At 32.7% G+C, this 27,859-nt stretch overlaps 2 protein-coding genes across 3 annotated transcripts; both read left to right on the top strand.

The window, feature by feature from the left end:
- Positions 1-3,340: 3,340 nt before the first annotated feature.
- Positions 3,341-6,644, top strand: LOC131609267 (pectin acetylesterase 8-like). 2 transcript variants are annotated; one of them, XM_058880951.1, is made up of 12 exons: positions 3,346-3,532; positions 3,611-3,693; positions 3,829-3,958; positions 4,071-4,150; positions 4,246-4,332; positions 4,413-4,537; positions 4,625-4,685; positions 4,816-4,869; positions 4,950-5,027; positions 5,199-5,304; positions 5,406-5,551; positions 6,280-6,644. In XM_058880951.1, exons 1-12 carry the CDS (start codon positions 3,409-3,411, stop codon positions 6,409-6,411), a joined length of 1,206 nt encoding a protein of 401 aa, XP_058736934.1. In that variant the 5' UTR covers positions 3,346-3,408; the 3' UTR covers positions 6,412-6,644. The 2 variants fall into 2 exon arrangements, with proteins under 2 accessions (XP_058736943.1, XP_058736934.1); XM_058880960.1 differs by lacking the exons at positions 5,199-5,304; positions 5,406-5,551; positions 6,280-6,644 and having other exon boundaries at positions 3,341-3,532; positions 4,816-4,873; positions 4,950-5,017.
- Positions 6,645-19,954: 13,310 nt separating this feature from the next.
- Positions 19,955-22,746, top strand: LOC131609259 (uncharacterized). The gene is made up of 5 exons (XM_058880941.1): positions 19,955-20,436; positions 20,661-21,704; positions 21,791-21,942; positions 22,036-22,146; positions 22,241-22,746. The coding sequence occupies exons 1-5, from the start codon at positions 20,287-20,289 to the stop codon at positions 22,290-22,292; spliced, it is 1,509 nt and encodes a 502-aa protein (XP_058736924.1). The 5' UTR covers positions 19,955-20,286; the 3' UTR covers positions 22,293-22,746.
- Positions 22,747-27,859: the final 5,113 nt, after the last annotated feature.

Raw genomic sequence — 27,859 nt, 5'->3', positions numbered from 1 at the left:
AGTATTGTCGAAAACCCTTTTAAAAGATCATTCAGTTTGTTTTACATTCAAAATCATTAGTCCTTAACTTCTACTTAGAGTTATTATCAACAGATTCTTAAAAGTTAACACTAGTTTAAAGATCTTAATAACATTTATAAACCAGAAATACCATCAGTTATGAACCAAATCACCGAAACACGAATCTTTGAGACACATGTCTTAGGATCAATCTAGTTAATCCTGTAAGTTACCAAAGTTTATATTTTTGGAAGACTAGCGGATGTTTGTCAAAAATTACTGGTAAACAGTGAGGTAGTCAAAGTCATAAATGGTGATTGACATTGGATTATGTGTCAATGTTAGATGGAAACAGGGGCTGCCATTCATCCAGTCATGACCATAAAGGCTCAGTTTTTCCCCCTAACTTCCATGAACTTGTCTTTCCAATTTTTATAATGATTATAATGGGGTTTGAATAATGATCTTTTGGGTAAGGCAATCAATCTCACCCAACCACCTTTAATCTCTTGGTACCATAAAAAAAGAACATGATTTCAAATGCTATAATCAAGCTTCAACCGTTAGGCAAGATCTGGGAAGAGGCGATGTTGACCACCTTTAGAACCTCTGTCTCGAACTTGGTGAAGTGGATTATAACTCCTAGGTCATGGATAATAGGGAGGTGTAGGTAGAAGTTTTGACAGGTCATCTAGGGCAGCCATATTAACCATCTTTACCTTATATCACACCTCCTAGACAACCCTCATCGTCACTAGAACACGACAATTTGACATGGCTCCGAAAGAAGGCTATCCTCTCCTCACCAGTATAATAAGTCTCAAACTCCTTGACGCAGTTTTCTCCAGAATCGGTACCCACCATTTACTTCGCATTTATTAAGAAAATAGAAGGGAAAAATGAGTCCTTAAGCATGCCTAGCTCTACTAATTTGAAATTAGTTGTCCCATTGGGATGTTTGGCGTTCCTATATTAGTGATTCCACATTTGTATACATTCACTGCAATTCGAAGGCTTTACTAAGTTGTCGCTCTCGTCTAAGTCCCTAATTATCGCCATAAATAGGAAAAAAGAGAACAAAGGGTAACAAACATATACATGCAAACGAGGGTTGATAGCTTGTGCTTGAGAAAACTGGATAATAAGTGTGCTCTTAAGGACTCTGAGGGATTTCTCACGAGAATGTTGAAGACGACGATATGTGTAAAAGTAAAATGATTAGGACTAAACCCTTTTTATAGGAATTTGAAGTCTAGCCATATGGGTCATCTAGGGTCTCTCTCGATGTTCCCCAACAGTCACAAAGGATTTCTCACATTTCTGACACATGTGAGATATTAAGGCCAATTTGGCTTCCCAAGGCTAAAATATAATTCATCACATTTAATATTGTGTGTACATTCACCTCAACTAATGTTTGACGGTTTACCTCAACTAATGTTTAGGGATTCACCTCATTGACGCCAAGAGGTTTACCCTAGGCCATACATGAAGGACTCACCCCAGATACGCCTAAGGGGTCGTCCCACATCATATTTGAGGGACTCTCCCTAGGTACGCCTGAGAGACTTGCCCCAGGTACACCTAAGGGACTCACCTTAAGTACGTATTAGGGAATCTCCTTAGGGATTAGGCCATACTTGAGGACTCGCCCTAGATCATGCTTGAGGGACTCGCCCAAATGACAGAAGGTGATTAAACTAAATCACTTTGCCCTTTACAAGTTCTTGCACTTGAGAGATCGTGTATTGATATATTTAGAAAGGGTCCACAAGAGGCGGTATAAATGTTCTCCAATGATATGGGATGCAATATGTCACCCCTTCTAGCTTCCTTGTTGCCTATTTATTGGAACATGAGCCCATATTTTGTAATGGTTTCTTGTTGATTGAAATATTCGCCCATTTATTAAAATGTGGGGAATGACATTGTCCATACCTAGTAACATTAGGGGAAGTCTAAGAGGAGGGTCATGTTCTTTAGTATAATAGGGAGAAATAAATACCCATTTCTCATGCTCCTAAGAGAGGAAAGTACTAATATTGCTCTTTTGGGTTCAAAGACTCAGGTCCAAGAGGTCTCTTTAAATAGCCCAGCCCTAAAATTTAGAAGGACAATCAATTCACTCATAAAACACCAATATACTGAACTTCTCATCATTCATGCATGAACTTACTTTAATACCACAACAATCCTATAATCCTAAACAACCTTACACCATTAAGTATTGTTACTTATTATATATATATATATATATATATATATATATATATATATATATATAAAATCAAATTACACGTAAAAAGTTTCAGTTATACCACGAGCTACACTCGCTCAATAACTTAATTTCGAATAATTTTTTTAAAATCAATCGTTGGATTGAAACATAATATCATATAGATCATACCTATAAAGTTTGAGATTAATCTATAATGATTTACTATGTCATTGAATTACATCATTATTGATTAATCTCAAACTTTATAGGTATGATCTATTTGATAGTATGTTTCAATCCAACAGTTGATTTAAAAAAAAATAAATTAAAGTTATTAAGCAAGTGTGACTCGTACAAATTAAAGTTACATGACAAATTTAAAATTACAAACATTAGAAATGGAATGTACAAAATTGAGGGTTTAAAATATCTAACATTTTTGCTAAAAAAAAAAATCTAACATTTATAACTTAAAGGATGAAAATAAAACTAAAAAGTTTATGGCTCTTCCATATCATTTTTCAAAACCACTCCACTGGTCATAGCTCAAAATAGAAATGAACAGATAGATATCATTTTGAGTTAACCCATACGACTTCAACACCGTACTTATAGATTTACAATATTCCGAAACTATTTACATCAATATTCAGAATTTTAAGAACCAAGTTCTTTATGCCTCCAATAAATTAGTATAAAATAATCTTTAGTTAACTAGTAACAAATCAAAATCAACCGTCACCCTTTAACCATAGTCTTAATTATGATTGAAGAAGAGCAACGACGGTTAAACAAATTACAAACATCATGATAAAAACAAGAAAATTACTACATCTATAATTTCTTCTAGCAAATGAGTGTTAGAATTTTATCTTGGCTTCTTAGCTTAGCAAAAAAGTGGAAAAACAGAAAAATGCCGTTTTTGTGTCACTTTCTTAATAGAATAAAAAATAGCATATAACTCCAAAAAAAAACTTTACTCAATCGACAAATTCAATACGGTCCTATCCAATTTTTATCCTCAACTTACTCAAAATGTTATGTTATATTTTTCTTCTTAACCATTGCTTATATCATCAAGTCATATTAATTATTTTTTTACACCATTATATAAGACACACCACCTTGAACACACTTTTACTCATACTCTTCCACTTCCACCACTTCATCTTCCATTTTCTTTTGAGTGAATGGAGAGTTCAAGAATCATGCAATGGTTAGACATTCTACTATGTGCACTGCTATTGTTACTAAAGACACATGGACAATTTGTTCCACTGACTCGGCTCGAGAGTGCGGTATCAAAAGGAGCAGGTGAGGATTTTTGTTTGTATTTTTTGTAATATGTTTATGTGATAGTAGAGAAGTTGAAGTGTTTAATATCTTGTGCAGTGTGTTTGGATGGAAGTCCCCCGGCTTACCATTTTCATGAAGGACATGAAGAAGGAGTTAACAACTGGATTGTTCACATTGAGGTCTCTTTTTGAAAACTATAATGATTAAATATTTGTTTCTTAGTTATATACATACGAATCGAAGCGACAATAGCTATTTGACAGATTAACTCTGGTTAATATATTGTTGTATGATTTTCACACGACTTAATTTAGGGAGGTGGATGGTGCCACAATGTCACATATTGTCTATACCGAAAGGACAGTCGGTTAGGTTCGTCGCATGAAATGGAAGAGCAGACTTATTTTTCTGGATATTTAAGTAACAACCAACAATATAATCCTGGTATAGTTTAATGTCAATTATACTATACTACTAATCAATTTTTATTTTTTTTAATTTTATTTTAGCAGAACATTTTATGTAGCTTTTGTAACAAATCTTAATAAAATTGCAGATTTCTACAACTGGAATAGAGTTAAAGTAAGGTACTGTGATGGATCATCATTTACTGGTGATGTTGAAGAAGTTGATCCAGTAAGTTTTACAAAATACATGAACAAAATATTAATTTTTTTCTTCGAATATTTATCTGTTGTGATGCGATTCTTATACTATGTTATATAAATCAGGAGACAAATTTGTACTTCAGAGGATCAAGGATTTTTTCTGCTGTAATGGAAGATTTAATAGCAAAAGGAATGGCTCATGCTGATAAAGTACAAGATATTATTTATTTACCACTTTTTACTTCCTTTTCGATTTTTTTTCATTCACTAATTAGATTTTTTAACTGTAGGCTATTCTTTCTGGATGTTCTGCTGGAGGATTAACTGCTATATTACACTGTGATCGATTTAGATCAATGTTACCTGATGGAACTAAAGTGAAATGTGTCTCAGATGCTGGCTATTTTGTTAATGTGTATGATCCTTTAGTTTTTCTTCATGTATCTAAAATTAAAATTCAGTAGATTATTGTATGATTTATGATGTTGTTGTTGTATAACAGAAAAGATATCTCGGGAGATTATTACATTGAAGATTACTTCGGTCAAGTTGTTGAAACACATGTACTAGTCCTTTCTCGCTGATTATATTTTGGAACTTCAAACATAATTACTGTGTCATCGTGATTTTGTCAAATTTACTGGGATTCCAAATGAACGGAAGACTTATTTGTTTTTGCATTTATTATTTTAGGGTTCGGAAAAGACTTTGCCTCAATCTTGCACTTCAAGACTCACTCCAGGACTAGTAAGTTTTGGCTTGTAATTTTATCTTGTGGCTTTGCAACTTCAACGGCGCGTTTCTAATTTTTACGAATTGATATGCAGTGTTTTTTCCCAGAATATGTGGCACCAAATATCAGCACTCCAATCTTTATTGTAAATGCAGCATATGACTCATGGCAGGTTAGATTTTTCAGTAAGAAACATAAATTGTGTGTTAATTTCAAAATAAACATTAGATATGATTTATTTGGTTGGTAAAATAATGATCGTTTGAGGCAGAACTACTATCAGTATTAGTATCGTGTCTGGTGTCTGTGTCAGTACATCACTGTGATGTTTCTTATGATTCAGATTAAGAACATTTTGGCGCCCGGTGCTGCTGATCCGAATGGTCAATGGGGTAGCTGCAAGACTAATCTAAACAACTGCTCACCAGAACAACTAAATATAATGCAAGGTTAACATTTTCTGATCTAATTACATAAGGTGTATCATTTGTTATTGCAATATTTTCCTATTGTTTCCTAACTTTACTTTTATGCATGAATTTATTTTCAGACTATAGGTCACAATTCTTAAAGGCGTTGAGTCCTATAACCATCTCTCCATCTAATGGAGTGTTCATAGACTCTTGCTATGTCCATTGCCAAACAGAACCACAGGAAACATGGTTTACAAATGACTCTCCAATGGTTGACAATAAAGTATGAGACATATTCTTTCATTTCCTTCCTTCTCCATGTGAGGGATTCAGACTCTCTGCAATCATAGTCGTAGATTTTGACCATTAGATGAAGATCATGCAACTTGTATTTCGAGTTGTATTATGGAATCTGATTAGGTGAAGTGAGAATACAAGTTGCATATCCTTCATCTAATGGTTAAGATAACTTGACTTTGTGACAACATGTTTTCTCATATTAAATGTGTGGATCTCGACTGTTAGATGATGATCATTGTATGACAAGTTTTATTATGAAACCAATTTGGTGGTCATAATACAAGTTGTTTAATCTTCATTTATCGGCCGAGATCAAGTGACTTCGTGACAACATTTTTTCCCATACTAAATGTGTAGATCTCGACTCTTAGATGATAGTCAGACGACTTGTATGACAAGTTTTATCATGAAGCCAATTAGATGAAGTCAGAATACAAGTTGTCTAATCTTCATCTAACGGCTGAAATCACTTGACATTGTGACAACATGTTTGCCCATACTACATGTGTGGCTCAACCGTTACATGTAGATTAGACGACTTGTATTTCAAGTTTTATTATGAAGCCGAATTGGTGAAGTCGAATATAAGTTGTCTAATCTTCATCTAACGGCTAAGATCACTTAACTTTCCGTGACTGCGCATCCTTTACGAGTATTTCAGTGTGACATTGAAAAGATAATTTGTTTGTTTGGTTGATTGATACTTTGCAGACAGTTGCAATGGCAGTAGGAGACTGGTTTTATGAAAGAAGTCCTTCACGTGAGATAGACTGCACTTACCCTTGCAACCCTACTTGTCAAAACCATGTTTTTAATGCACAAGCATACCCAGGAATACACTAGGATATATATTCATCTAACTATTAAATATTTATTACTCCTATGGTATAATAAGACTTATATTATAGAATGTAAAACTTAAGTAAGCAAAATAAGAGAGATCGCGCCATTGGATATTTGGATTGAGTTTGTGTGCTAGGCGCACTCAAAATCATTGTTTAATGTAACAATTACTATATACTCTTATGGAATTGTAAGTTCAATACTATCACTAATTGATGTGTCTACTTTTCTAATGTAGTTTCTTACTATTTCAAAAGTGTAAATCATTATAATTGAAAGTAGATGAAATACTTCACTATAACCCTAGCCTTGCAAATCATTATTATTCATGTTTTTTTAATAATAACTAGTAACAAACCCGTGCATTCGCACGGGTTCTGATCGGACACGCGTATTGTTTTTTACAAATAGTAATTGTTGTTTATAAAAATACATAAATGAGAACATAATTATTATTTGAAGTATAAAAATATTTTTATTCAAAGTAAATTATAAGATGTTTTTGAAAATAAAGTCGCAAGATATTTAGTAATTATTTAACGACTAGAATGAATGATTAGAAAAAGAAATTAAAAGAGAGTTAAAGCGTATGGAAAAAAATTGTGACATTAAGAAAAAAAATTGAAAAACTAAAGTTGAATTTCCAACAAATATATATATATATATATATATATATATATATATATATATATATATATATATATATATATATATATATATATATATATATAATATGGGTTTGTTTGGTAAAAATAGCGGTTGATTGTTAAGATAGCTGATAGCTTATAGCTGATGACTGATAGTTTATAGCTTATGGCTGATGGTTGAGACTAATAGCTAATAAGTTAATTGAAGTGTTTGGTAAAATTAACTGTTCAAGTAACTTTTAAATATAAAATGACATAAAAAATATTTAATAAATAATTATTTTATTTTAAATTAAAATAAATTATAAAGAATAAAAGTGAATTTTTACTAAAATAATAAGGATAAAAAAGGAAGAAAAAATGATAAGCTATAAGCTAAAATGCTATTTGAAATAACAGCTGGAAAATAAGCTATAAGCTAGCAAAATAACTTATAAGCTCGAGATGAAAATATCATTATTAAAAAGATCTAAATTGTCATATGAACTTATAACAAGCTTAAAATAGTGTCTTACCAAACAAAGTCTAATAAAGAAATGATAAAACAAAAATATTTCTTTTTTGCCATCATTTATACAAATACATAAATAAGTAGCATGTTTTTTCTCATATAAAAATAATATCGTTTATAAAAATATTGGTGAATTCTTATCTACCCAACCTAAAAAGTTGGGTAAAGTTACCTTCAATGTAAAATGTATTGGAAACAAAAAAAAAAATACTATTTAATAATTGATTAAATAAGATAAAATTAAATGATGCATGATTGGTGGAAGGTACCCTACCCAACTTTTTGTGATGGGTAGAGAAGTTGTCCCCAAAAATATTTGGGTTAATCATAAATTATTTTCCCGTATTTTGACATCATTTATAACAATATTTAAATCCCGTTTATAAAAATAATACAGATAAAAATTTGATTTAGTAGTTTCATTTTTCCAGTTACATATAATTTCTACATTATGAGGCAACAAAATTTATTAAAATTTTATTGACTCACTATATAATTCATAATTTTCATATAATTTATACGATATTAGAATATAAAATTTATTAAAATTTTTGACCCTCTACATATTTGGATCAATAGTTTCATTTTTTCCGTTTCATATAATTTCCACGATATGAACAAACAAAATTTATTAAATTTTATTGACTCACTACATAATTCATAATTGGATCAGTAGTTTCATTTTTCCCGTATGAACATCAATATCCTACATATAATTTTCTTGTATTTTTATAAGTGATAAAACTGTTAATCGTTAATTATTTTAATAAATATAATTTTTTCTTGGATTTATTCATTAATTATTTTTAATATATAAATTTTAGTAAGTAACACATATTTTTCTTGTATTTAGATCAAGAATATTTCTTTGCTCGCTATATCACCGTCACATGTTTGTTCAACCATTACTTCAATTGTATTTTGATCACTAATATTTGTTCTCGTATTTACATCATTAAAAAACATAAATAATTATATTAATTACATAAATTTCAATAAATAATATTCTTTTTCTTTTTCGTATTTGGATCACAACACATTTGTTATAAATATAATATTGAATTTAAAATACCATAACCGATTTTTATTTTGTATGTATATTGCTAAAATTTCAAACAAATAGGAACTTAATAAGTTATCAAACACTTTATACATGGCTATTTTCATTCGCGACTATCTATTGTGCCAAATGCTTTGTAACAATTATTGTCAAATATCGCTTGCTGAGAATTTCACTGCAACCATTTTTGTGAACACTTAAATATGACACAAAATGTTTAATAATCTAGTAGGCTAGTTGGTGAATATAAGTTTTAACAAATTATTTATACTGTCCCCCATCTATTTAACAATGAGCGATTCCCTAAAAAAATATATTGACTTATATGAATGACTCTTTTAATATTAAATTCAATTTTTAAATTTCTTTTTTTAATTGTATCTTCTAATTATCATCACGTGTAAATAAACTTCCTTCTAACATCACTCAAGTAAACTTCCTTCTAATTATCATCACGTGCAAATAAACTTCCTTCTGTTGGGATCTAAAGGCCAAAGAACTCTTGAATTAAAAGGAAGCAAGGCATAAGACATTTTCAATACAGTATATACATCCAATAACAATATACAATCCACCATAAGAATCTAAACCAGAACAAAAGCTAAAACACCTCAACTAAAAAATTGATACATCCAACCACCATCGGAACTGGAAATAACAACAACAAAATTTTGATAGTAGCAATTACAACCCAATAAAGATCCAAAACCAACAACAAAGTTGAATAACTATTAAAATTGGCACCAATTACAACTCAATCAGGATCTAACACCAACACCAAAGCTAACTATTAAAATTGAGTAACATAAAATGTGACTGTCATTCCGCAAAACCAAAACGCCGCTACTGAGCCGACCCGAGCTAATACTGATACTGCAACTGCAGTCGAACTGAATTGGTAAAGAAGCCTACTGAGAGAATCTAGACAATCGGTCTCACAATAGATAGCCACTACTACTATCTGTAACAAATAGACACTTAATAAGTTCTCAAATACTTTATACATAGGTAGAGGATGCTCATTGTTAAGCTGCGATAGAAAAATTACAAAAATAACAATCAATTGGAATCGTTTATGACATGCATATGCACATATAATTCATGAATTGAAAAGTAACTTGAGCCATTAAGTTGTAATAAATCATTAGAACTAAAACAAATTGTTAACTACAAGTCAACTGTTTTCTCTAACTATTACTGCAAGATAGAATGAACATATTGATATCCAATAACACTATCTCCTTTCATACAAAATAACAAACATCACTTCATCATATACCAAACGAACATTGTTAAACTATAAACATTTCCTAAACACATTTGACAATTGCACAAATTAGCAACAATGGCAATCATTGTTCAGTTTTAAAGGAATAGAAAACATGAGTGTAGATACTTCTCTGTCAAATTACTACCTGTTTCACAATAGTCACAGATATGCTCCCATTACATAAGCAATCTAGATTTGAATGATACTTGAGTTCTCTATCCATGGCCTTGTATACTTTCATGAAAGCTTATCTCCAAGTGGCCTCAAATAATTATTTAAGATTTCTAAAAGCAACCTAGGTAGATTGTGTGATAGAAAATAGTTAAAAACCACATGCCTCCTGTATCGTGTCAAGTGTTAAAAACCAATATTTTGTGTTAAAAATCAATATTTATGTGTTAAAACTCAATACCATAAAGTTTAAAATACAAAGCATAATAAAAGTTCAAAGATGAAGTGCTAAAAATCAATACTTTCTTATTAAAAATCATTCCCGCAAGTTTAAAATACAAAGCAGAATATTAAAAAACAAATCTTGAAATAACATACCAAATGCATAAGTTATAGCTAAAACAATCAGATCTTAAACATACCAGGTTACATAAAAATATGCACATCATCCAAACCCAAGGAATATTTGTACTATGAACTCTGAAGACACAAAGGAAGCCTTAAGCATTTAACATGTATTTTAGTTCCGGAGCAACAAAACATAGCTTTAGATGCAACCAAAACAATTCCAACGAAACTTTGATCTTTAGCTTTAACCAAATCATTCGATCGATGTCCTCCGACGTCCTCCAACAACCGTGGTATGACCATAAATTACACTAATGGCCACTGCCTCTCCAATTTCCAAGCATTTTTCCTAAGAGAAAAGAAAACCAGATCAAGACAGATTTGGAAAAATAAAAACTGGAAAAATGTAGAATATAATACAAATCTGGACATTCACAACCAAAATAAAGAAAATACAGATTTCAACAATAAAACCAAAATATACTTAAAAGAGAAACTCTAAACACACGCAAAGAATGGAAATACCTCACGAATTCGTCCCCTAATTCTGATGAGTATCTGTTCCCCTTTCTGTTTTTGTTTCGATTAATATTTTGATTTTGAAATAGAAAAAGAAAGAAGATGAATCCTTAGTCCTTCAGCTTCTCGAAAGGTCTTGTCATTACGAACTTGCAAACTTGAGGGCAGAAGATTGTGGGAAGAATCAATTTGTTGTTGTTTGAAAAGAGAAATGGAGAAGTATAAAACCTTTTGTGAGAGATAGTAGGAAACGTGTGTGTGAAGGAAGAAGAGCAGGGTAGCGTGAAGGGGTAGCAGTCAGTGAGACAATTGGAGGCGTGAAGAGGTATAAAGTGGTATGGCAGAGAAAAATTAAATTTTTAGGGTTTTAATTTATGGGGTTGTGGGCCAGTGATAAAGTAACAGATTTTTTCTTCTAAATTGATTTCTCACGGGCCAGTGATAAACCAACATTCTTTTTGTTGGTTTCAACCCAATTATTTTAATAAATAACAAAAAGACTTTTTTTACCCTCAAATATATAAATTTAGACTAAGATAAGCAAAAGGGTATTTTTGGATAATCCAGAACAGTAAATTTTCTTATATTATAGATTATAATATATACTCCCTCTATAGTTCTATTTATAAGAGAAATTTATTTTTTAGATTAACTTGAATAATTAATAATATATAGACCACATACATTAAACTAAGGCTTAATATCCAATTTGGTCCTCTACCTATACACTAGGGTCCAATTTGGTCCTTTACCTTTTTAAAGTTTCAAAGTGGTCCCATACGTTACCAAAAAGTATGCACGTTGGTCTTAACCGTTTGAAACGTTAAATATATTCCAACGTGGCTCCTAGGTGTCATGGGTAGGGTAATAATATTGATGACCTGTCATTTTCATTTGCAAATAGGGTACCCTCATTATCCATGTTCCATTTTTCGTTCAGCAAGGTTAGAAGTTTTCTGGAGAGAAGTGTCGAAGACGAAGACTTGTGCGAAGACGAAGAGGAGTGTGCGAAGACGAAGAAGACGACTTATCATCACATTGCGAAGTAATATACGAAGGTCAGATTTCTTATTTCTTCAATCTCTTCTTCTTCTTTATAGGTTAGGGTTTCTGTATCGTATGAAAATTAGGGTTTTTTCCCCTTCTTCATTTTTCCTGTTTTACTGGATTTTCTGGTTTACGTTTTGTTAGAAATCAAGCTAAAACTACGTATTTTCATCTATTAGGTTGAAATGGATGAATTTTTGACCTTTATTGTGCACCATAGTGGTAGCTTTCTGGACTCGGAAAAAACGGTTTATGAGGGGGGCATGTGTGACAAACTGGTAGTAGATGCTGATAGGTGGTCTTACTTTGAATTGTTGGGTCTTTTGAAAGAGTTTGGTTATAGTGAAGTTTGTAGCATATATTACAATGACCCAACATTTGGGATGAACCTTCTCATAGATGATAAGGGTGCCTTGGATATAGCTGTTCAAACTGGTAGAGCTCTTAAGTTTGTAAAAAATGACAAGCTGAGAGTGAAGGTTGAATGTAAAGAAGGCTGCAAATGGGAGGCTTATTGTGGGAAGTTGCCTAATGAGGAGACTTGGCAAATTAGAAAACTTGTTGATACACACACTTGTTCTAGAGAATTCAATGTTCCACTGATGTCTACTAAATGGCTTAGCACAAGGTTACAAAATTCATTGAAATCTAATCCTAAGTTGAAAGTTAAAGACATTAAGGAAAAGGCTATAAAGAAATGGAATGTGGGGGTTTGTAAGACAAAGGCAATTAGGGCCAGAAGTTTAGCTAGGGATATGGTTGATGGTTCATTTATAGGAGATTACACAAGGTTATATGATTACAGTCATGAGATACTAAGGACAAATCCTGGTTCTACTGTCAAGCTAAGTGTCACACCAGTTCAAGAGGGTGCTGAAGATACAAGGCCTTTTTTCAAGAGGTTATATGTATGCTATGCTGCTTGTAAGTTTCAAACTGTGTAGGCCTATTATTGGTCTTGATGGCTGCTTTCTAAAAGGATTATGTGGAGGTCAGATCTTAGCAGCTATTGGGACTGATCCAAATGATCAGATGTTACCTATTGCATTTGCTGTTGTAGAAGGGGAAACAAAGGACAGTTGGTCATGGTTCTTGCAACTACTCATTGATGACCTAGGTGGCAGAGAAGAATGTAGAACCTACACATTCATTTCTGACCAGCAAAAGGTACCATTCTATAATTGATCTATTTTTTTAATTTGTATTCACATTTATGAGATTATATCTATGTTGTTCTTTATGTTACAGGGTCTACTTCCTGCCATGGATGAGTTGCTTCCAAATGTGGAACAAAGGTTCTGTGTTAGGCACTTATACAACAACTTTAGAAAAAAGTTCCCAGGAAAAATGTTGAAGGAGATAATCTGGAGAGCAGCTAGGGCAACTTACCCACAAGCATGGGAAAAGGAGATGAGAGGTATGAGGCAGATAAATGAAGAGGCATACAAGCATATGATGCAGACTCCACCTAGATTTTGGAGTAAGTCTTATTTTAGGACTACTTCAAAGTCTGATACTGTGTTGAACAATATGTCTGAAGCCTTCAACAGTGTCATTGTGGAATCTAGAGGTAAGCCAATTGTGACAATGCTAGAAGAAATTAGGGGCTACATAATGGAGAAATGGGCAACAAATAGGGTGAAATTTCCCAACTTAAGTAATGAAGATGTATTGCCAAACATAAAGAAAAAAGTGGAGAGAACAAGTTCCTACACAAATTCATGGATTGTTAGGTATCTTTCAATGAATCAAAAAAACAAACTCTTTTTTATAAATAGGACTAGAGGAAGTATAATAAAAGGAAGAACAATTAACAAGGTGCTCTAGAGTACAAAGGACGACAATATATACGACGTATACAAAAAATATTGTTAAAAATAACAACAAATAATAATAGAACAATCATAAAGAAAAAAGAAAGTTTGGGATACATAAACAAATAAAACTAGACAAAATATCATAAAAAAAAAAATCCAAAACAATACACACCGCCCTTGATTAGGAGAAACATGGGCTAGATCTTAGCTCATCAACAGAAAATATAAACATCCAAGAAAAACAACAAGAACACTCTGACATAAGAACAATGTCCTAGACTCTCAAATTGCTATTGGTTTAGAGAGATGATAGGATTTTCAAATCAAGCATAAAAAACTCAAGAGTTGACTACATACCTATCGAGATATCATTTTTAAAACAGAAAAAAATGATATTTTCTTCCACATTTTTCACATTAGTTGACGATCATGAATAAGTAGTATCATGCATAGATTTTCAAACTAGCCAAAAATACCAAATGTTAGCTCGTGGTAAGCCATCCCCTAACCCTAAACATCTTCTTAGCAAGATAAACCACTGAAAAAGAGACCTAAGGTCCCTAGGAAGAACCAAAATCCAGCCAAACCATCTAAAAACTGTTACAACAGACGCTTCCCTATAGCTCACAGAGAGATGGGAAACCAACTCAAACAACCCCCTACACATAACACAAAAAGACACCGTCTAAAGATATTATCGTGTGAAAAACACATCATCCTTAACATGCCTCCACCACCGCCTATCACAATCTAGAGAGAGATAAATAGAGATGATTCCTGAATAACTAAAAATAGGTTGGAAATCATCTTCCATTCATAAACAAAAGGAAGTTTCCTCCGCTACAAATTCAAAACCAGAATCTCGTCCTCTCATCACCCAACCTCACCCACGGGCAAATATTACACTGCTTGAGATCACTTGAGGCTTTAGATATTTTCCATTTTTGTTTTCCTTTTTGAATAGTCAAATTCATCAAACCATATTACTTGGTTTTGCATCTTTAACCGCTTAAGTAATATGCTTGAATTATCATCAGTTGTCCTTATGGTTGACCTCATGGTTGTCTTTTACAACTGTCCTTTACAATTTTCATCACCAAAATAAGATGTCTTTGTAAAAGGCTTGTTACCTGCAAAACAGGGTTCCACAAAAAAGCGTCATTAAGAAGAAGTCAAATGGATTTTCAAGTACTTGAAGGGTACTTTGAGTTATGGTATCATGTTTAGAAATGAATATATTGATCCTTCCGTTGTAAGATATATTGATTCTGACTATGTAGGTGATATTGATGATATAAGATCTACGACGTGGTATGTCTTTACTTTAATAGAAGGACCTATTTATTGAAAATCATCGGTTCAATTTATAATGGCCATATCGAAAACTAAGCAAAGTACATGACAACATGTGTAGGTGCCAAAAAGGTCTTATGGCTTACATTATTGGTAAGAGAATTGGGTGTTGTGCAAGGTGCAGTTTGGTTACATTGTGATAGCCCGAGTGCCATTTATTTTGAAAACAATTGGGTGTATTATGCCATGACCAAGGATATTGATGCGAGGTTTCACCGGATCAGAGAGTTACTTGCATCTGAACAAATATTACTAGAAAAGTTTCATACTTCAGAGAATGTAACTGATATGTTAATCAAGCCAGACATTAGTGACAAGTTCATCCATTTCCTTGAACTTGCTACATGTTTCTCAGTGTTAAGTAGGAGGTGCACCTCCCTAGTTTCCATAATGAAGAGTCATGCAGGAAGTCTTCATAGAGTTTGATATTCGCCAAGGTAGAGATTATTACGTATGACTTATATTGTAGAGATTATAATGGATATTGTTGAGTATAGCTCATATCATGGAGATTATTGGATAAAGATAACTCTTTGTAGTGGGTAACGGAGAATTAAAGTTTTGGTAAACTGAACCCTAGTATTATATATAGGAAAATTCTTATATGGACACAACCATAACACATGGATTTACACACAACCAGTCATATTTTTTTATTAATTAAAAAATTAAAATAAAATTGTCTCTCTCCTCCATTAAACCAACCACCCCATGATAGCAATTAAAAAGGAAGTTAAATTTTTAACAAATGTCAATTTTCTCACTTTTTATTGGTTGTGCCTAAAAATATGGATTTAGGTTCGTATCCATGCAAGTATTTCTCTTATATATATGCTTTGTAATACTGACATTCTAATTCATAAGACAAAAATAAAGGGACTATAATTGTTCTATAGTCACAGAAGTAAACAACATTGATCGAACTGTGTTAACAGAAATCGATCGTGTTCATTGCCTTTTATTTTTTCGTTTATTTATGAAAATAATGGTCAAGTCAAATCTATAATATAAGAAAATTTACTGTTCTGGATTTCACCAAAATACCCTTTGATTATCTTAGTTTTAATTAATATTTTTGGGGCAAAAAATGTCTTTTGATTTTTAACAAATAATACCCTTTTATTGCTGAGCTGTATATCATTATCTCAATTTCAAATTTCAATTTCTTCTCTCTCGTCCTTTCACTCATTCTCTCTTCCTTTCTCTCTTTCTCTCTCTCTCTTTCTCTCTCCGGAACGTTTCATTCTTATTCTCCCTCTTCTTCCTCCTCTTCTTCTTCCTTCTTCCTCTTCTTCTTTACAAACTGTAATGATACTCTCTGCAACACTTTGAGAACGAAGCCCTAATCAAAGTCTATAACTATGCACGAAATCCGGGTTTGAAAATCCTATAAAAATGAAGATGCACAAAATTAGGGTTTCGGAAAAGCATTAGATGCTCTGAATCATGGTGGAAGTCGTAATGCTCGGCATTTATCGGATGTTCAGGTATATGATATGCTCAGATTTTCAAGGTTTGTGCTCTTCATCCTTCTGTGCTTAGATCTTCAAAGTTTTTAAGGGCTTGTTTTCTTCTTATAGTAAAAATAGATGTTGTATATGTTTGTATTCACTACAGAACAAAATATAATACCTCATGACACCAGTTTGGTTAGAACTTTGTCTATGTCCCTCGTCTCACCAACCAAGCTGCCTACATCGGATAAATCTTGCATTTACATTGCTTTCTAATTGTTGGATTTTGGTTTTCTTATATTTTCAAAGTGATTGGTTAACGAACAACTTTGTATAGTGTATATACTGATATTTGTATAGTCAGATACTTTTTCTCACTAGCCTTTTTTACTAGTGATTCTAAGTTGAGTATCTAAATGCAGGTAACTGCTGCTGGTGATCTTTGCGCTGTATGCCAAGAGAAGATGCATGATCCTATCCTTTTGTGCTGTAAACACATGTTCTGCGAGGAGTGTGTATCTGAATGGTCAGTTCATAATTTTATAGTGTTTTAGACCCTTGAAATTGCAAACATACAGCTTATTTAAACAAATAACTATGGTATTTTACCCAGTCATGTTTTCATTGCTTGTGAATAAAATTGTTGGTACTTTAATAATTTTTCTATTTCAGTTGTTTTTTGTGTGATTTGCGTGTTTATTCACTTGCGGGGTGATTTGGGTGTTTATTCACTTGCGGGGTGATTTGCGTGTTTATTACGTCCATGTGGTAGTTTTGTTTTGACCTAAGTTTGTTGGTGTTGCAGGAATGGGAAGGAAGAAACAATATTGACATGTCTATTACTGTTACTACATCGATTCGTGTGGTGGAAAAGAGATGGACTAACTACAACTTTCAAAAACTTTATATTTGTGTTGTTCTATGTTTTGTTTTTAGTTTTTTGATGGTTTGATTTCAACTAAGTATTTGTTACTTTTATTGTAGAATACTAAAGGAAAAGGGCAATTGAAGTATCTCTTGAAAAACTGAGTTGTTTGCTATTTACATGAGCTCAAAGAAATAAATGGCACACATATGGCAGGGAGATGGTTTAAAACATTGAGTTCATACATCTTAGTCTACTTTATGTTTTATGTATGCTGTTTTTTCTATATGTCAACATTAAAATGTAAATCAAGTTTGGTTTGGTGTTAACCATTGTTCTGTCTTCTAAACTTTTCTAGGAGAATTGCCGAGGTGAAGGCTAATGAAAGGAAGACAGCTTTGGAAGAGATCTTGTACACATTGGTTGTGCACAAGTTTATGGATGCTAATATTTCTTTGATACCCTCTCTAACGGCAGATCCATCTGGTACACTTCCCGGTGAATGCTTCATCGGACGTATCACTCGAAAAAAGGGTATTTATGCTGAAGCAACTAAGCTTGAAACTTTAACTCCTCATTTTGATACTGTAGATGCACCTTGTGTCTATGTTCCTCATTGTGGTGGTTGCAAGACACAGAATTTGGCTTATCAAGCTCAGGTTAAAGCTAAAGAAGAACAGGTTTCTGAGACCATTAAAATGACATTGCCAGTCTATAAACTACCTAAATTAATTTATCTACTCTAATTTTTATCATTCTTTTTCACTTTGTGGTTGTAATTGTAACTGTATTTTGTGAATTTAAATCAGTTTGTAAATACTGAATGTTGGGAGCCCTTCTCAAGTTCAAGGTTATACTGTTTTTTCTTTTATTTGGTACTTTATCCTTTTTCTACTATTATTTTTCACACAAAATTTTGTAACTTTCTCCTGACATATTATCAGTTCTCACCATGCTTTTATGCCTTCTGCACTAACATACTTTTTGGAAATCTTAATTTTTTCTTTGTTTTAGATTCCTTAACTGATTGACATGTTTGAATAATTTTAAAATTGAATGGGAAATATATGTTTTGCTTTCTAAGGTCAATGCCTGATTACTATAGTTTCGGTGGTTGATCCTTTTCTTACCTGTATTAGATTATAAATGGCCCTGGAGTTTTGAGCAAATTTTTGGGTGAAACTGAAGAAAAAAATGTAAGGGACCTATAGAAAGCTGATGATGAACAGGATCAGAGGACCTTAGGTGATGGATATATATGCATTGCATGGTCTTTAAGTTCTAATCTATAAGATAATTCATTTATCATGTTCTCTGTTTTTATTGGATGAAAGTGATTTGCATGTTATTATATTTGATGAAATTGATGCTATCTTGAATAAAAATGAATATTAGTTTCAAAGACTGAATAGTTGAGTATTTTAATTTGAATTTGAATAGTTTGACATCTTAAATCTTAAGAGATAGTAGTATATATTTTTATATAGCAGCAGCAAAACTATTCATCTCATTATTATTCATCATCTTCTAAAATATACTTTAGTTGAAAACACATCTCTTTGGGAGAAAGAATATACTTTGCATGGGAAATATTTAGTATTATGTTTTAAATTTGTTAAAACACAATAATTGATAGGGAAACATTTCACTAATACGAGAATATTTTTGTATACGGGAAAACATTTCACTAATATGAGAATGATATAATGTCAAATATTTTACTAATATTTTGGTATTATTTTTATATACGGGGACAAAGTTTACTAATATTTTGGTATTATTTTTATATACGGGGACAAATGTACTACTGATTCAAATATTTTTATAACTGATGTCAAAATACGGAAAAACAATCTATGATTAACTCAAATATTTTTATAAACGATATTATTTTTATATTAAAAAAAATACTACTAATTTCTGTATTTTTTTTAAATGATGTCAAAAAACAAACATTTTGACATTTTACTATTTCCTTATTATTATATTTACTAGATATTCATTTTTGCTTTCTCAAAAAAAAACCTTTATTAATGTCACAATTTTTTCTCATCCTTTGACTTTTTATTTATTTCTTTTTCTAATCATACATTTTAGTTGTTAAATAATTACTAAATATCATGCAATTTTATTTTCAAAATCGTTTATAATTTACTTTAAATATTAATTTTGTTCTTATTAATGTATTTTTTATAAACAACAATTATTATCTGAAAAAATAATACGCGTGACCGACTAGAACCCGTGCGTATGCACGGGTTTGTTACTAGTACATTATAGAGGTAAAGAGATAATTGATGGACTAAATGGTCAAATTTCCTCCTAGAGACCCATAATGGACCTAGCATTGAGACCAAAACTGGCTGGAAATTCAAATCATCTGAGAATTGTGCCACCTGACCCATCACAAATTTAATTTAAATTTAATGAAAATTGCAGAGACACACGTTACATTAAAGAAAAAAAATGCGAAAACTAATTTGAATCTCAGAGAAAACTGTCACACTGTTCTATGCACATTTTTCTCTGACAGTTTCTACTGAGGTTGCGTTGTCTCATTCACTCAGCTACTTCCATCATCACTAACTAAATTATCCTTTCATTTTCTTTGACCCAATTCAACAATAACACTTCAATCCCCAAAACAATGCAACACATTGCTACTACTTACCAATGCAGTGGTAGTAATAGCTTAGTTTTGCTTCATTATAGATCTAACCCATCTTCTAGAATCTAAAAAAAAAACCATTTTTGATTAATGGGTTTCCTTTCTTAGTGTGTTTGAAGAGTGTTCCTTGTTGTGGGTCATCATCATGGGATCCAATAGTAGCAAAGCCACTTCCTCTACAACTTCTTCTTCAAGGAATTTCAGGAAGAGGAGTCGCTCTAAGGCTCTCAGAGGGTTTCATTCTTATTGTCTTGGAACTAGTTCTGGATCTCGAGACAGTGATAATGAAGACCAGGTAGGTTGTTCCTTAATTTTCTGATGTTACTTTCTGGTTCTGTTCACTGTTTGATTAGTTATATGTAAAGACATTTTATGTTTGATTAGGGTAGTTGTCAAGTACTAAGCATTTGTACTATTTCAATATAACTGTTTTTTGTACTAATAGTAATGACAATTTTGTTTGTTTGTTTGTTTGGTTGGTACAAGATTATGTGGTCTTAATTGTAACTCATGATGTAGGTTTGTGATAATAATAAAGTAGATGACAATGATGTTACATATGCTGATGGCAATCTATCAGACTCAGATGAGGTGAAATCGAAATCTCTAAGAAAAGTTAAAGCTGGTGAGAGTGACAATACTTGTATGCCTAACATCAATCTTGATGAGTGGAGTGAAACAAGGATCCGCGATATTTCGTCTGGAAGTCGCGCCAGATCTGTTCACGATTCTTCAACTCATTCGTTGAATCCAACAAGTCGATTCCTCTCTCGACTTAGGAGATTTACTAGTTCAAGGTCATCAAGGCCTTGTCCGGTTTCTTCTCCAAGTTTATCAATGTTTGACAACGATGATGATGCATCAGGATCTGGTTTGCCTTGTTGCAACATGCAGAGAAATCCCAGTTGTGGCATTGGTGCAAGAGATGAGTTGGATGTGAACTTATTTTCTTCGAGAATTCAAGGAGACACGGAAAGTATTGAGACTAGACATATAGATCGACAAAAGAGAGTTCGAGAACCAGTTGAACATAAAGTTCGTTTTAGTCGAACTTTAAGTGTTGGAAGGCTTCGTGACAGAGTTCTTAGTCGATCAACATCATCTAACCTTACGCCATTCCCTCAACAACAAGAGAGAGAACTGAGAGATGATAGTCAGAATACTCGAAGGCAAGCAATGGAGCCAGGTTCAAGAGTTTCACCATCAGATCACAGTGCCATTAGTTCTTCTACATCTAGTATGTCTAACTCCATGTTTAGCAATCAAAACTATGAAGTTGAGACCTCACAATTGCGAGAAGGTAGGTATCAGGATTTACTAGAGCATAGATCCAATTTCCTTGAACGCGGAAGAAGAATACGGTCACAGGCCCGTTCTCTTCAGCGATTAGGTAGCCGGTTTGAAAATCAGTCCGCACATGGGAGATCATGTATCTTGTCTGGTCAACATAGGAGTGGTCGTTGTATGTGCCGATTCAGAAATCGTGACACAAATTCAAATGATGATCCTGGTGCTAGAGCTAGCATATCTAGAATTGTTGTACTTGCAGAAGCTTTATTTGAGGTAACTTCATAATTTTTTTAAATGTTTTGATTAAACTTTAATAATACATTGATACAATACGAATCTTTTGTACATATTTTGATTAGGTTCTCGATGAAATCCACCAGCAATCCGTGGTTTTATCTTCCAATCCGTCCGCCTCTTCTCTTGGATGTGTTCCCGCACCTATCAATATCGTGGAGTCTTTACCTGTCAAGCTATACGAGAAGTTGCATAAACATCAAGAAGATGCTACACAGTAAGTATTTCAGTTTTCCATCCCTTGGTGTGTAGTTTACCAGAGTATGCTTGTAAATATACTGCTATCATTTCTAACCCTTTAGTTTCTCAGATGCTATATATGCCTTGTGGAGTATGAGGACGGAGACAGCTTGCGAATTCTTCCTTGCCATCATGAGTTTCATAGGACATGTATAGACAAGTGGTTGAAGGAGATTCACAGGTATGACAAAATCAATATCTGGATTTGTATAACTGAACTATTTCAAGATATAAGAATTTGTATGTATCTAATCTCTTCTATGTATTATACGCAGGGTATGCCCGCTATGTCGGGGCAACATCTGCATTTCTGATTCAGAATTTTAGGGGCTTGTTGTTGATCAGCATCTTGATTGAAATGCCAGATCTTTTAAGCCGTGAATATCAAACAAATTTATTTGTTATGAATAAACTGCAACCTCCATGGCTCCTTTTTTATAAATAAACTGCCTATTCTCAAAGGTCAGTTTGGCCATCCACATGCATCATTATCATCATCATAAGACTTCATCAACAACATAATAAGAGCCATCCTTGATGAATATTTAAATTAATTTTGGGTTTATTAGTTTTTGGGCTTTAGGAATTTTAAGTCCAAATTTGTGATGTAGTAAGTTCAACTTCTAGAAGCCTATTCTAGAGAGATCCATAGAGCACTATAGAAGATAATGATAAGTTAGGATTTTTGTAGAATAGTAGAGAAATTTCTGGAAAGTGATTTATATCCATTAGATTATTGTGCTGGCGAAATCCTAGTCGTTGATTTAAGAATGCCACTAGTATAAATATAGGTGATATACTTAAGTTTGAGTTTGTATCAAGCAAAAAATTATAAACACTCAATAATACAAGTAGTCTTCTCTTTCCCAAAAGTTTTCCATCATCTCCTAAATATTTAAACACTTTCTCCACCTACCCAAAACTTCTTTCCAATAAATTGGTACTAGAGTTTGAAGATCCTCTTAAAGATGGTGAATAATGGTGTTCCTTTTCAAGCCCTGATGCTCACAAAGAGCAACTGCGTCTATTGGAGTCTAAGAATGGTGACTCTCAGCGCACATGATGTGTGGAAGATAGTCGCGAAAGGCCTTATCGACCTGGAGAATGAAGGCACTTCATTTCATACTAAAAATGATAGTTTGAGAGACTCAAAGAAGAGAGACAAAAAGACTCTGTCTAATCTATCAAGGATTAGATGAAGACACGTTCGAGAAGGTCTCGGGAGCAAAGACGACCAAAGAAGCATGAGAGAAGCTTTTAGCCTCTTACAAGGGAGTCGATCAAATGAAGAAGGTACGTCTTCAAACACTAAGAGGATAGTTTGAAGTTTTGCGTATGAAAGAAGGTAACTTATCTCCGATTACTTCTCAAGACTTTTGACAGTTACTAATAATCTAAAAAAACTAAGAGAAGTATGATGATGTAAGAATCATGGAGAAATTTCTTAGTTCGGTAGATCCAAAGTTTGAGCGTATTGTCACCGTCATCGAAGAGAAAAAGGATGTGGAGGCCATGACAATGGAGAAACTTCTTGGGTCATTGCAAGCTTATGAAGAAAATAAAAATAAGAAGGAAGATATCGAGGAGTAAGTTCTCACGACGCGAGTTCATTCACCTAGAGAAGTTCAAGGTCGGAGCAACCAAAGACGAGGTGGTGATCGAGAACGTGGACGTGGTTGTGGATTTGGAGGGGAACGAGGTTTGAGGCCTAATGATGACAACAATTAAAGAAGAGAAATCTCATTAAGAGGTCGTGGGAGAGGAACTCCAAAACCAATGTATGATAAGTCACGTGTCAAATGCTATAACTATGAGAAGTTTATGCATTATGCTTCCGAATGTAGAGCTTCTAGCAATCGTAGAGTTGAAGAGAAGGTCAATTATGTTGAATAAATAAGCCAAGAAGACGCGACACTATTGTTGGCGCATAAAAACAATAAAGAAGGTGGAGATAATCAATGGTACCTTGACAACGGTGCAAACAACCATATGTGTGGGCGAAGATGCATGTTTGTAGAGATAGATGAAACGGTGAACAAGAACGTGGATTTCAGAGATGAATAAAAAATGGTGGTGAAAGGTAAAAGAAAAATTCTCATCCAATTGAAGAATGGAGATCATCAATTCATTCCTAATGTTTACTATGTGCCAAACATGAAGAGCAACATCTTGAGTCTAGGACAACTCTTGGAGAGAGGTTATGACATTCAATTGAAGGATAATAACTTTTATATAAGAGATCATTCAAGCAAGTTCATTGCTAAGGTACCGATTTCAAGAAATAGAATGTTCATGCTCAACATTCAAAAGGATGTCGCGCAATGTCTCGAGATGTGCTACAAAGAGGAGTCATGGCTTTGGCATCTTCGATTTGGGCATCTCAATACCCTTTGTGCTCTGAAGTGTCTGCTTCGACTTGAAAACTTCCAATGAGTGTGTGACCTATCAAGAGTGCACACACTTTTGGCAAATATTACATGGAGAACTCATTGATATGGATAAGCTGTTATTCAATAATATTAAAGGGAAATTGCAATATAAACGCAACAGAAAACAAGAATTTTCCTTAAGTTGATCCTTACGAATAATCATGATTAGTGATAAAAATAGTTATCTCTTGTGACGATTAATACCTTTGATGCAAAATCAGATGAAGGGTCACAAACTTTGAACAAAGAACAACGCCTCTACTCAGTCCACACGAACAAAGTGCCTTCAATCTCAGTGCTAACTGCTACAAGAGCTTATGAGAGTATGAGAGAGAATACGACTAAGGTTCAAAACCGAATTTCATCAAACAAAAATGTGTAAGCTTCTACACAAAGGTTCTATTCATAGAACCACTTGTGTGGGCTACAAGTTGAAAAAGCCCACTTAATTACATCGTACCTTATGGTGTATTGTATTTCACTTAATTGCATGGTACCTTATTGTTTTCCGTATTCCACTTAAGTGCATTGTACCTTAAGGTGTTCTATAATTCACTTAAGCGCACCGTACATTACAGTGTTCCGTAATTCTCTTAAGTACATTATACCATACAATGTTCGTTATTTCACTTATTCATTGTATGTCTCAGTAATTTGTCCTTATGTGTGTCACTCTATAGGTTCTCGTGACATTTACAATATACTAATTCACACATTTAATATAATAAATAGTGATTATTATCTAGCAACACATTACTGCTATCCAAGTCACAAAAATGTCATTTGATCTGGCAAAAACCTTTTCTTCATAATGTTTGTGTGCACAATTACCCCTTTGACCTCATGTCTATATTGAAAATAAGACATAGACCGTGTCACCCTTGTCTTGTTCAATATTGGACCCTTAGACATATACTCTGTTATGCATAATGGGAAAATTTCATCTAGATCACTCATGTCCCTCAACATGATTTATGGAGTACCTATCAATCATTTTTATAGTCATCCTATTACGAATAATGTTTGATTGCCAATAAAGTACTAAACTCCACATCTAGGGTCCATAGTGGTTTCAAGTTGGAGGGTGGTATACACTATAATCATTTGAAAATAACTTATGACATTGACATAGCATTCTTTGTAGTATTCCCATTGTGGATCAATCCAGTATAAATATTACTCCTAATATTCATACCTATGTGAAGACTTTATAACTCTTTATCAATGAACCATAGGATGTGATCATCAACATATTCATATAATAGTCTCAATGTTTTAATGTTATCCCATTTCACAATAAAGTTTGATTATGGATACTTTAAGAATAATATCCTTATGTTTAATGGAATCTCATGATTTGATACAAGTTCCAAGTTTTAATAAACTTATTGGTTTCTAGGACTTACACCAACAATCTCTCACTAGCACTAAAGCCAGTCAGACATACATCTAATACCCATAGATCTAGTGTAGCTATCATACTTGTACTGTGCAAGAGGCTTTGTCAACAGGTCAGCGTTATTGTCAAGTGTTGGTACTCTACATATCTTCAGATCCCCTCTATCTATTATCTCTCGAATGAGGTGATATTAACTAAGTATGTGTTTGGATTGTTTGTGAGATATAAGCTCCTTGGCTTATGCGATGACACCATTCTTATCACAATAGAGATCAATGGGATAAAGAAGAATTAAATTTTGTTGTTGAATCAAATAAACCAAAATTATTAACTAATAAAACAAAAATTAGTAATAGATGAGATTTGAGGATTGAAATAGAACTTTGAAATTGTCAAAGATGAGATTTATTATGGGTTTCAAAGATTACGAGCATCATAGTAAAAAATTACAGTTAGAAATTGCAAAAATATTATAATGCATCTATTTTTATTTTATATATCATATTATTTTTATATAATAGTATTTCTAACTTATCATTGGATTATCACCCTTAAGTAATTTATAAACAGAACGAACTTAGACATATTTCTATTAATTACAAAATTTCCATCGTCTCGTTTTCTTAAATCATGTGGCACATAATTGACTTAACAACATATTCTCAAAAGTATTTTTTTATAGTAACATTATTATAATCAGTCGATAATAATGATGATGCTATTAACTTCAATAACAATAATATGATGTCAAATTTGCTACTTATCGTCCGGATCTCTGTTGCAAGCTCGTCATAATATGTAAATTGTTCTTTATAATGTTGAAGCCAATATTAAAAACAAGAATAAAGATAAAAGGGAGAATATGGATGAAGGTATAAGCAACCATCAACCACGCAAGAAGGTATATCGTACATGTATGTAAAATGCAACAAAGTGTTGCCTACATTACAAAAATTTATTTTGTCATTTAATGGAGTGTCACTACAAGATCAACGGTGTCCAAAAAAAGGAAAAAAGAGATACATGTTCAGAATAAAATAAAATAAAGAGATACATATCTAGAATTCAATATAAATCAGATCTCAAGATTCATAAGTTTGATGAAAGCAAAATATTTTGGCTTCTATTGTTAATTAGACATCCCTTGTTGCTACTATCCAAGATAATATTTGCAATAAGATTACTCCTCATTTTCCAACACTTCAAAGGGGATTTGAAGTAAAATTGGAGCATGCAAACAATTTACCTCTTTTTTTTTTACCCGAAGTCATATATAACCAACATTTTCTTAAACTTTTGATGTGTATTTCCCATCTTTCATGTATGGTAGACTATGGATTATATAATCATCAATATTCTTTTTTTATGATTATTGTTTTTATTACAGATCCAAAAATAGTCAACAACAAAACTGCAACAATGATAGTCCGATTAGAATGATGCCTTTGTTATTGTGATGAGCTTGCATCAAGAAAACCAATATGATACAAAGAAAGTATATCATCATCAAAAATGTAGAAAATGCAGCGTTTATCCGGTTAGAAGAAGTTGTTGAATATTTAAATTGATTTTTAGTTTATTAGTTTTTTTAGTCTTAGAAATTTTTAGCTTAAATTTGTATTGTAGTAGGTCCAACTTCTAGAAGGCTATTCTAGAAAACTCTACGGATCTCTCTAGAAGATAAGGATAAGTTAGGACTTTTTTAGAATAGTAGAGAAAATTCTAGAGAGTGATTTATAGCCATTAGATTAAGTTTGTGGTGAAAAAATCCTAGTCGTTGATTTAGGAATGACACTAGTATAAATAGAGGTGACGTACTTGAGTTTGTATCAAGCCAAAAATTATAAATACTCAATAATACAAGTAGCTTTCCTTTTCCCAAAGGTTTCTTATCCTCTCCCAAATACTTAAACACTTTTTCCACCTACCAAAAACTTTGTTTCAATTATTGAAAGGAAATTTTTGATTGGTGGAAAAAGTGTTTAAGAATTTGGGAGAAGATAAAAAAACTTTTGGTAAAGGGAAGGTTACTTGTGTTATTGAGTATTTAATAATATTTGGTTTGA

Source organism: Vicia villosa, linkage group LG1 (genome assembly GCF_029867415.1).
Source record: "Vicia villosa cultivar HV-30 ecotype Madison, WI linkage group LG1, Vvil1.0, whole genome shotgun sequence".
Classification (NCBI taxonomy): domain Eukaryota; kingdom Viridiplantae; phylum Streptophyta; class Magnoliopsida; order Fabales; family Fabaceae; genus Vicia; species Vicia villosa.
Note: the sequence above shows the minus strand (reverse complement) of the source record. Positions and strands in the feature narration are given on the sequence as shown.

What these genes read in the sequence shown, in the direction of transcription:
- LOC131609259 (XM_058880941.1), top strand. Translation starts at nt 20,287, where the DNA reads ATGGGATCCAATAGTAGCAAAGCCACTTCCTCTACAACTTCTTCTTCA. An exon ending in TTGCAGAAGCTTTATTTGAG is followed by an intron (nt 21,705 to 21,790) that starts GTAACTTCATAA and finishes TATTTTGATTAG; the next exon opens with GTTCTCGATGAAATCCACCA. An exon ending in TGGTTGAAGGAGATTCACAG is followed by an intron (nt 22,147 to 22,240) that starts GTATGACAAAAT and finishes TATTATACGCAG; the next exon opens with GGTATGCCCGCTATGTCGGG.
- LOC131609267 (XM_058880951.1), top strand. Translation starts at nt 3,409, where the DNA reads ATGGAGAGTTCAAGAATCATGCAATGGTTAGACATTCTACTATGTGCA. An exon ending in TGCGGTATCAAAAGGAGCAG is followed by an intron (nt 3,533 to 3,610) that starts GTGAGGATTTTT and finishes TATCTTGTGCAG; the next exon opens with TGTGTTTGGATGGAAGTCCC. An exon ending in ACAACTAAATATAATGCAAG is followed by an intron (nt 5,305 to 5,405) that starts GTTAACATTTTC and finishes ATTTATTTTCAG; the next exon opens with ACTATAGGTCACAATTCTTA.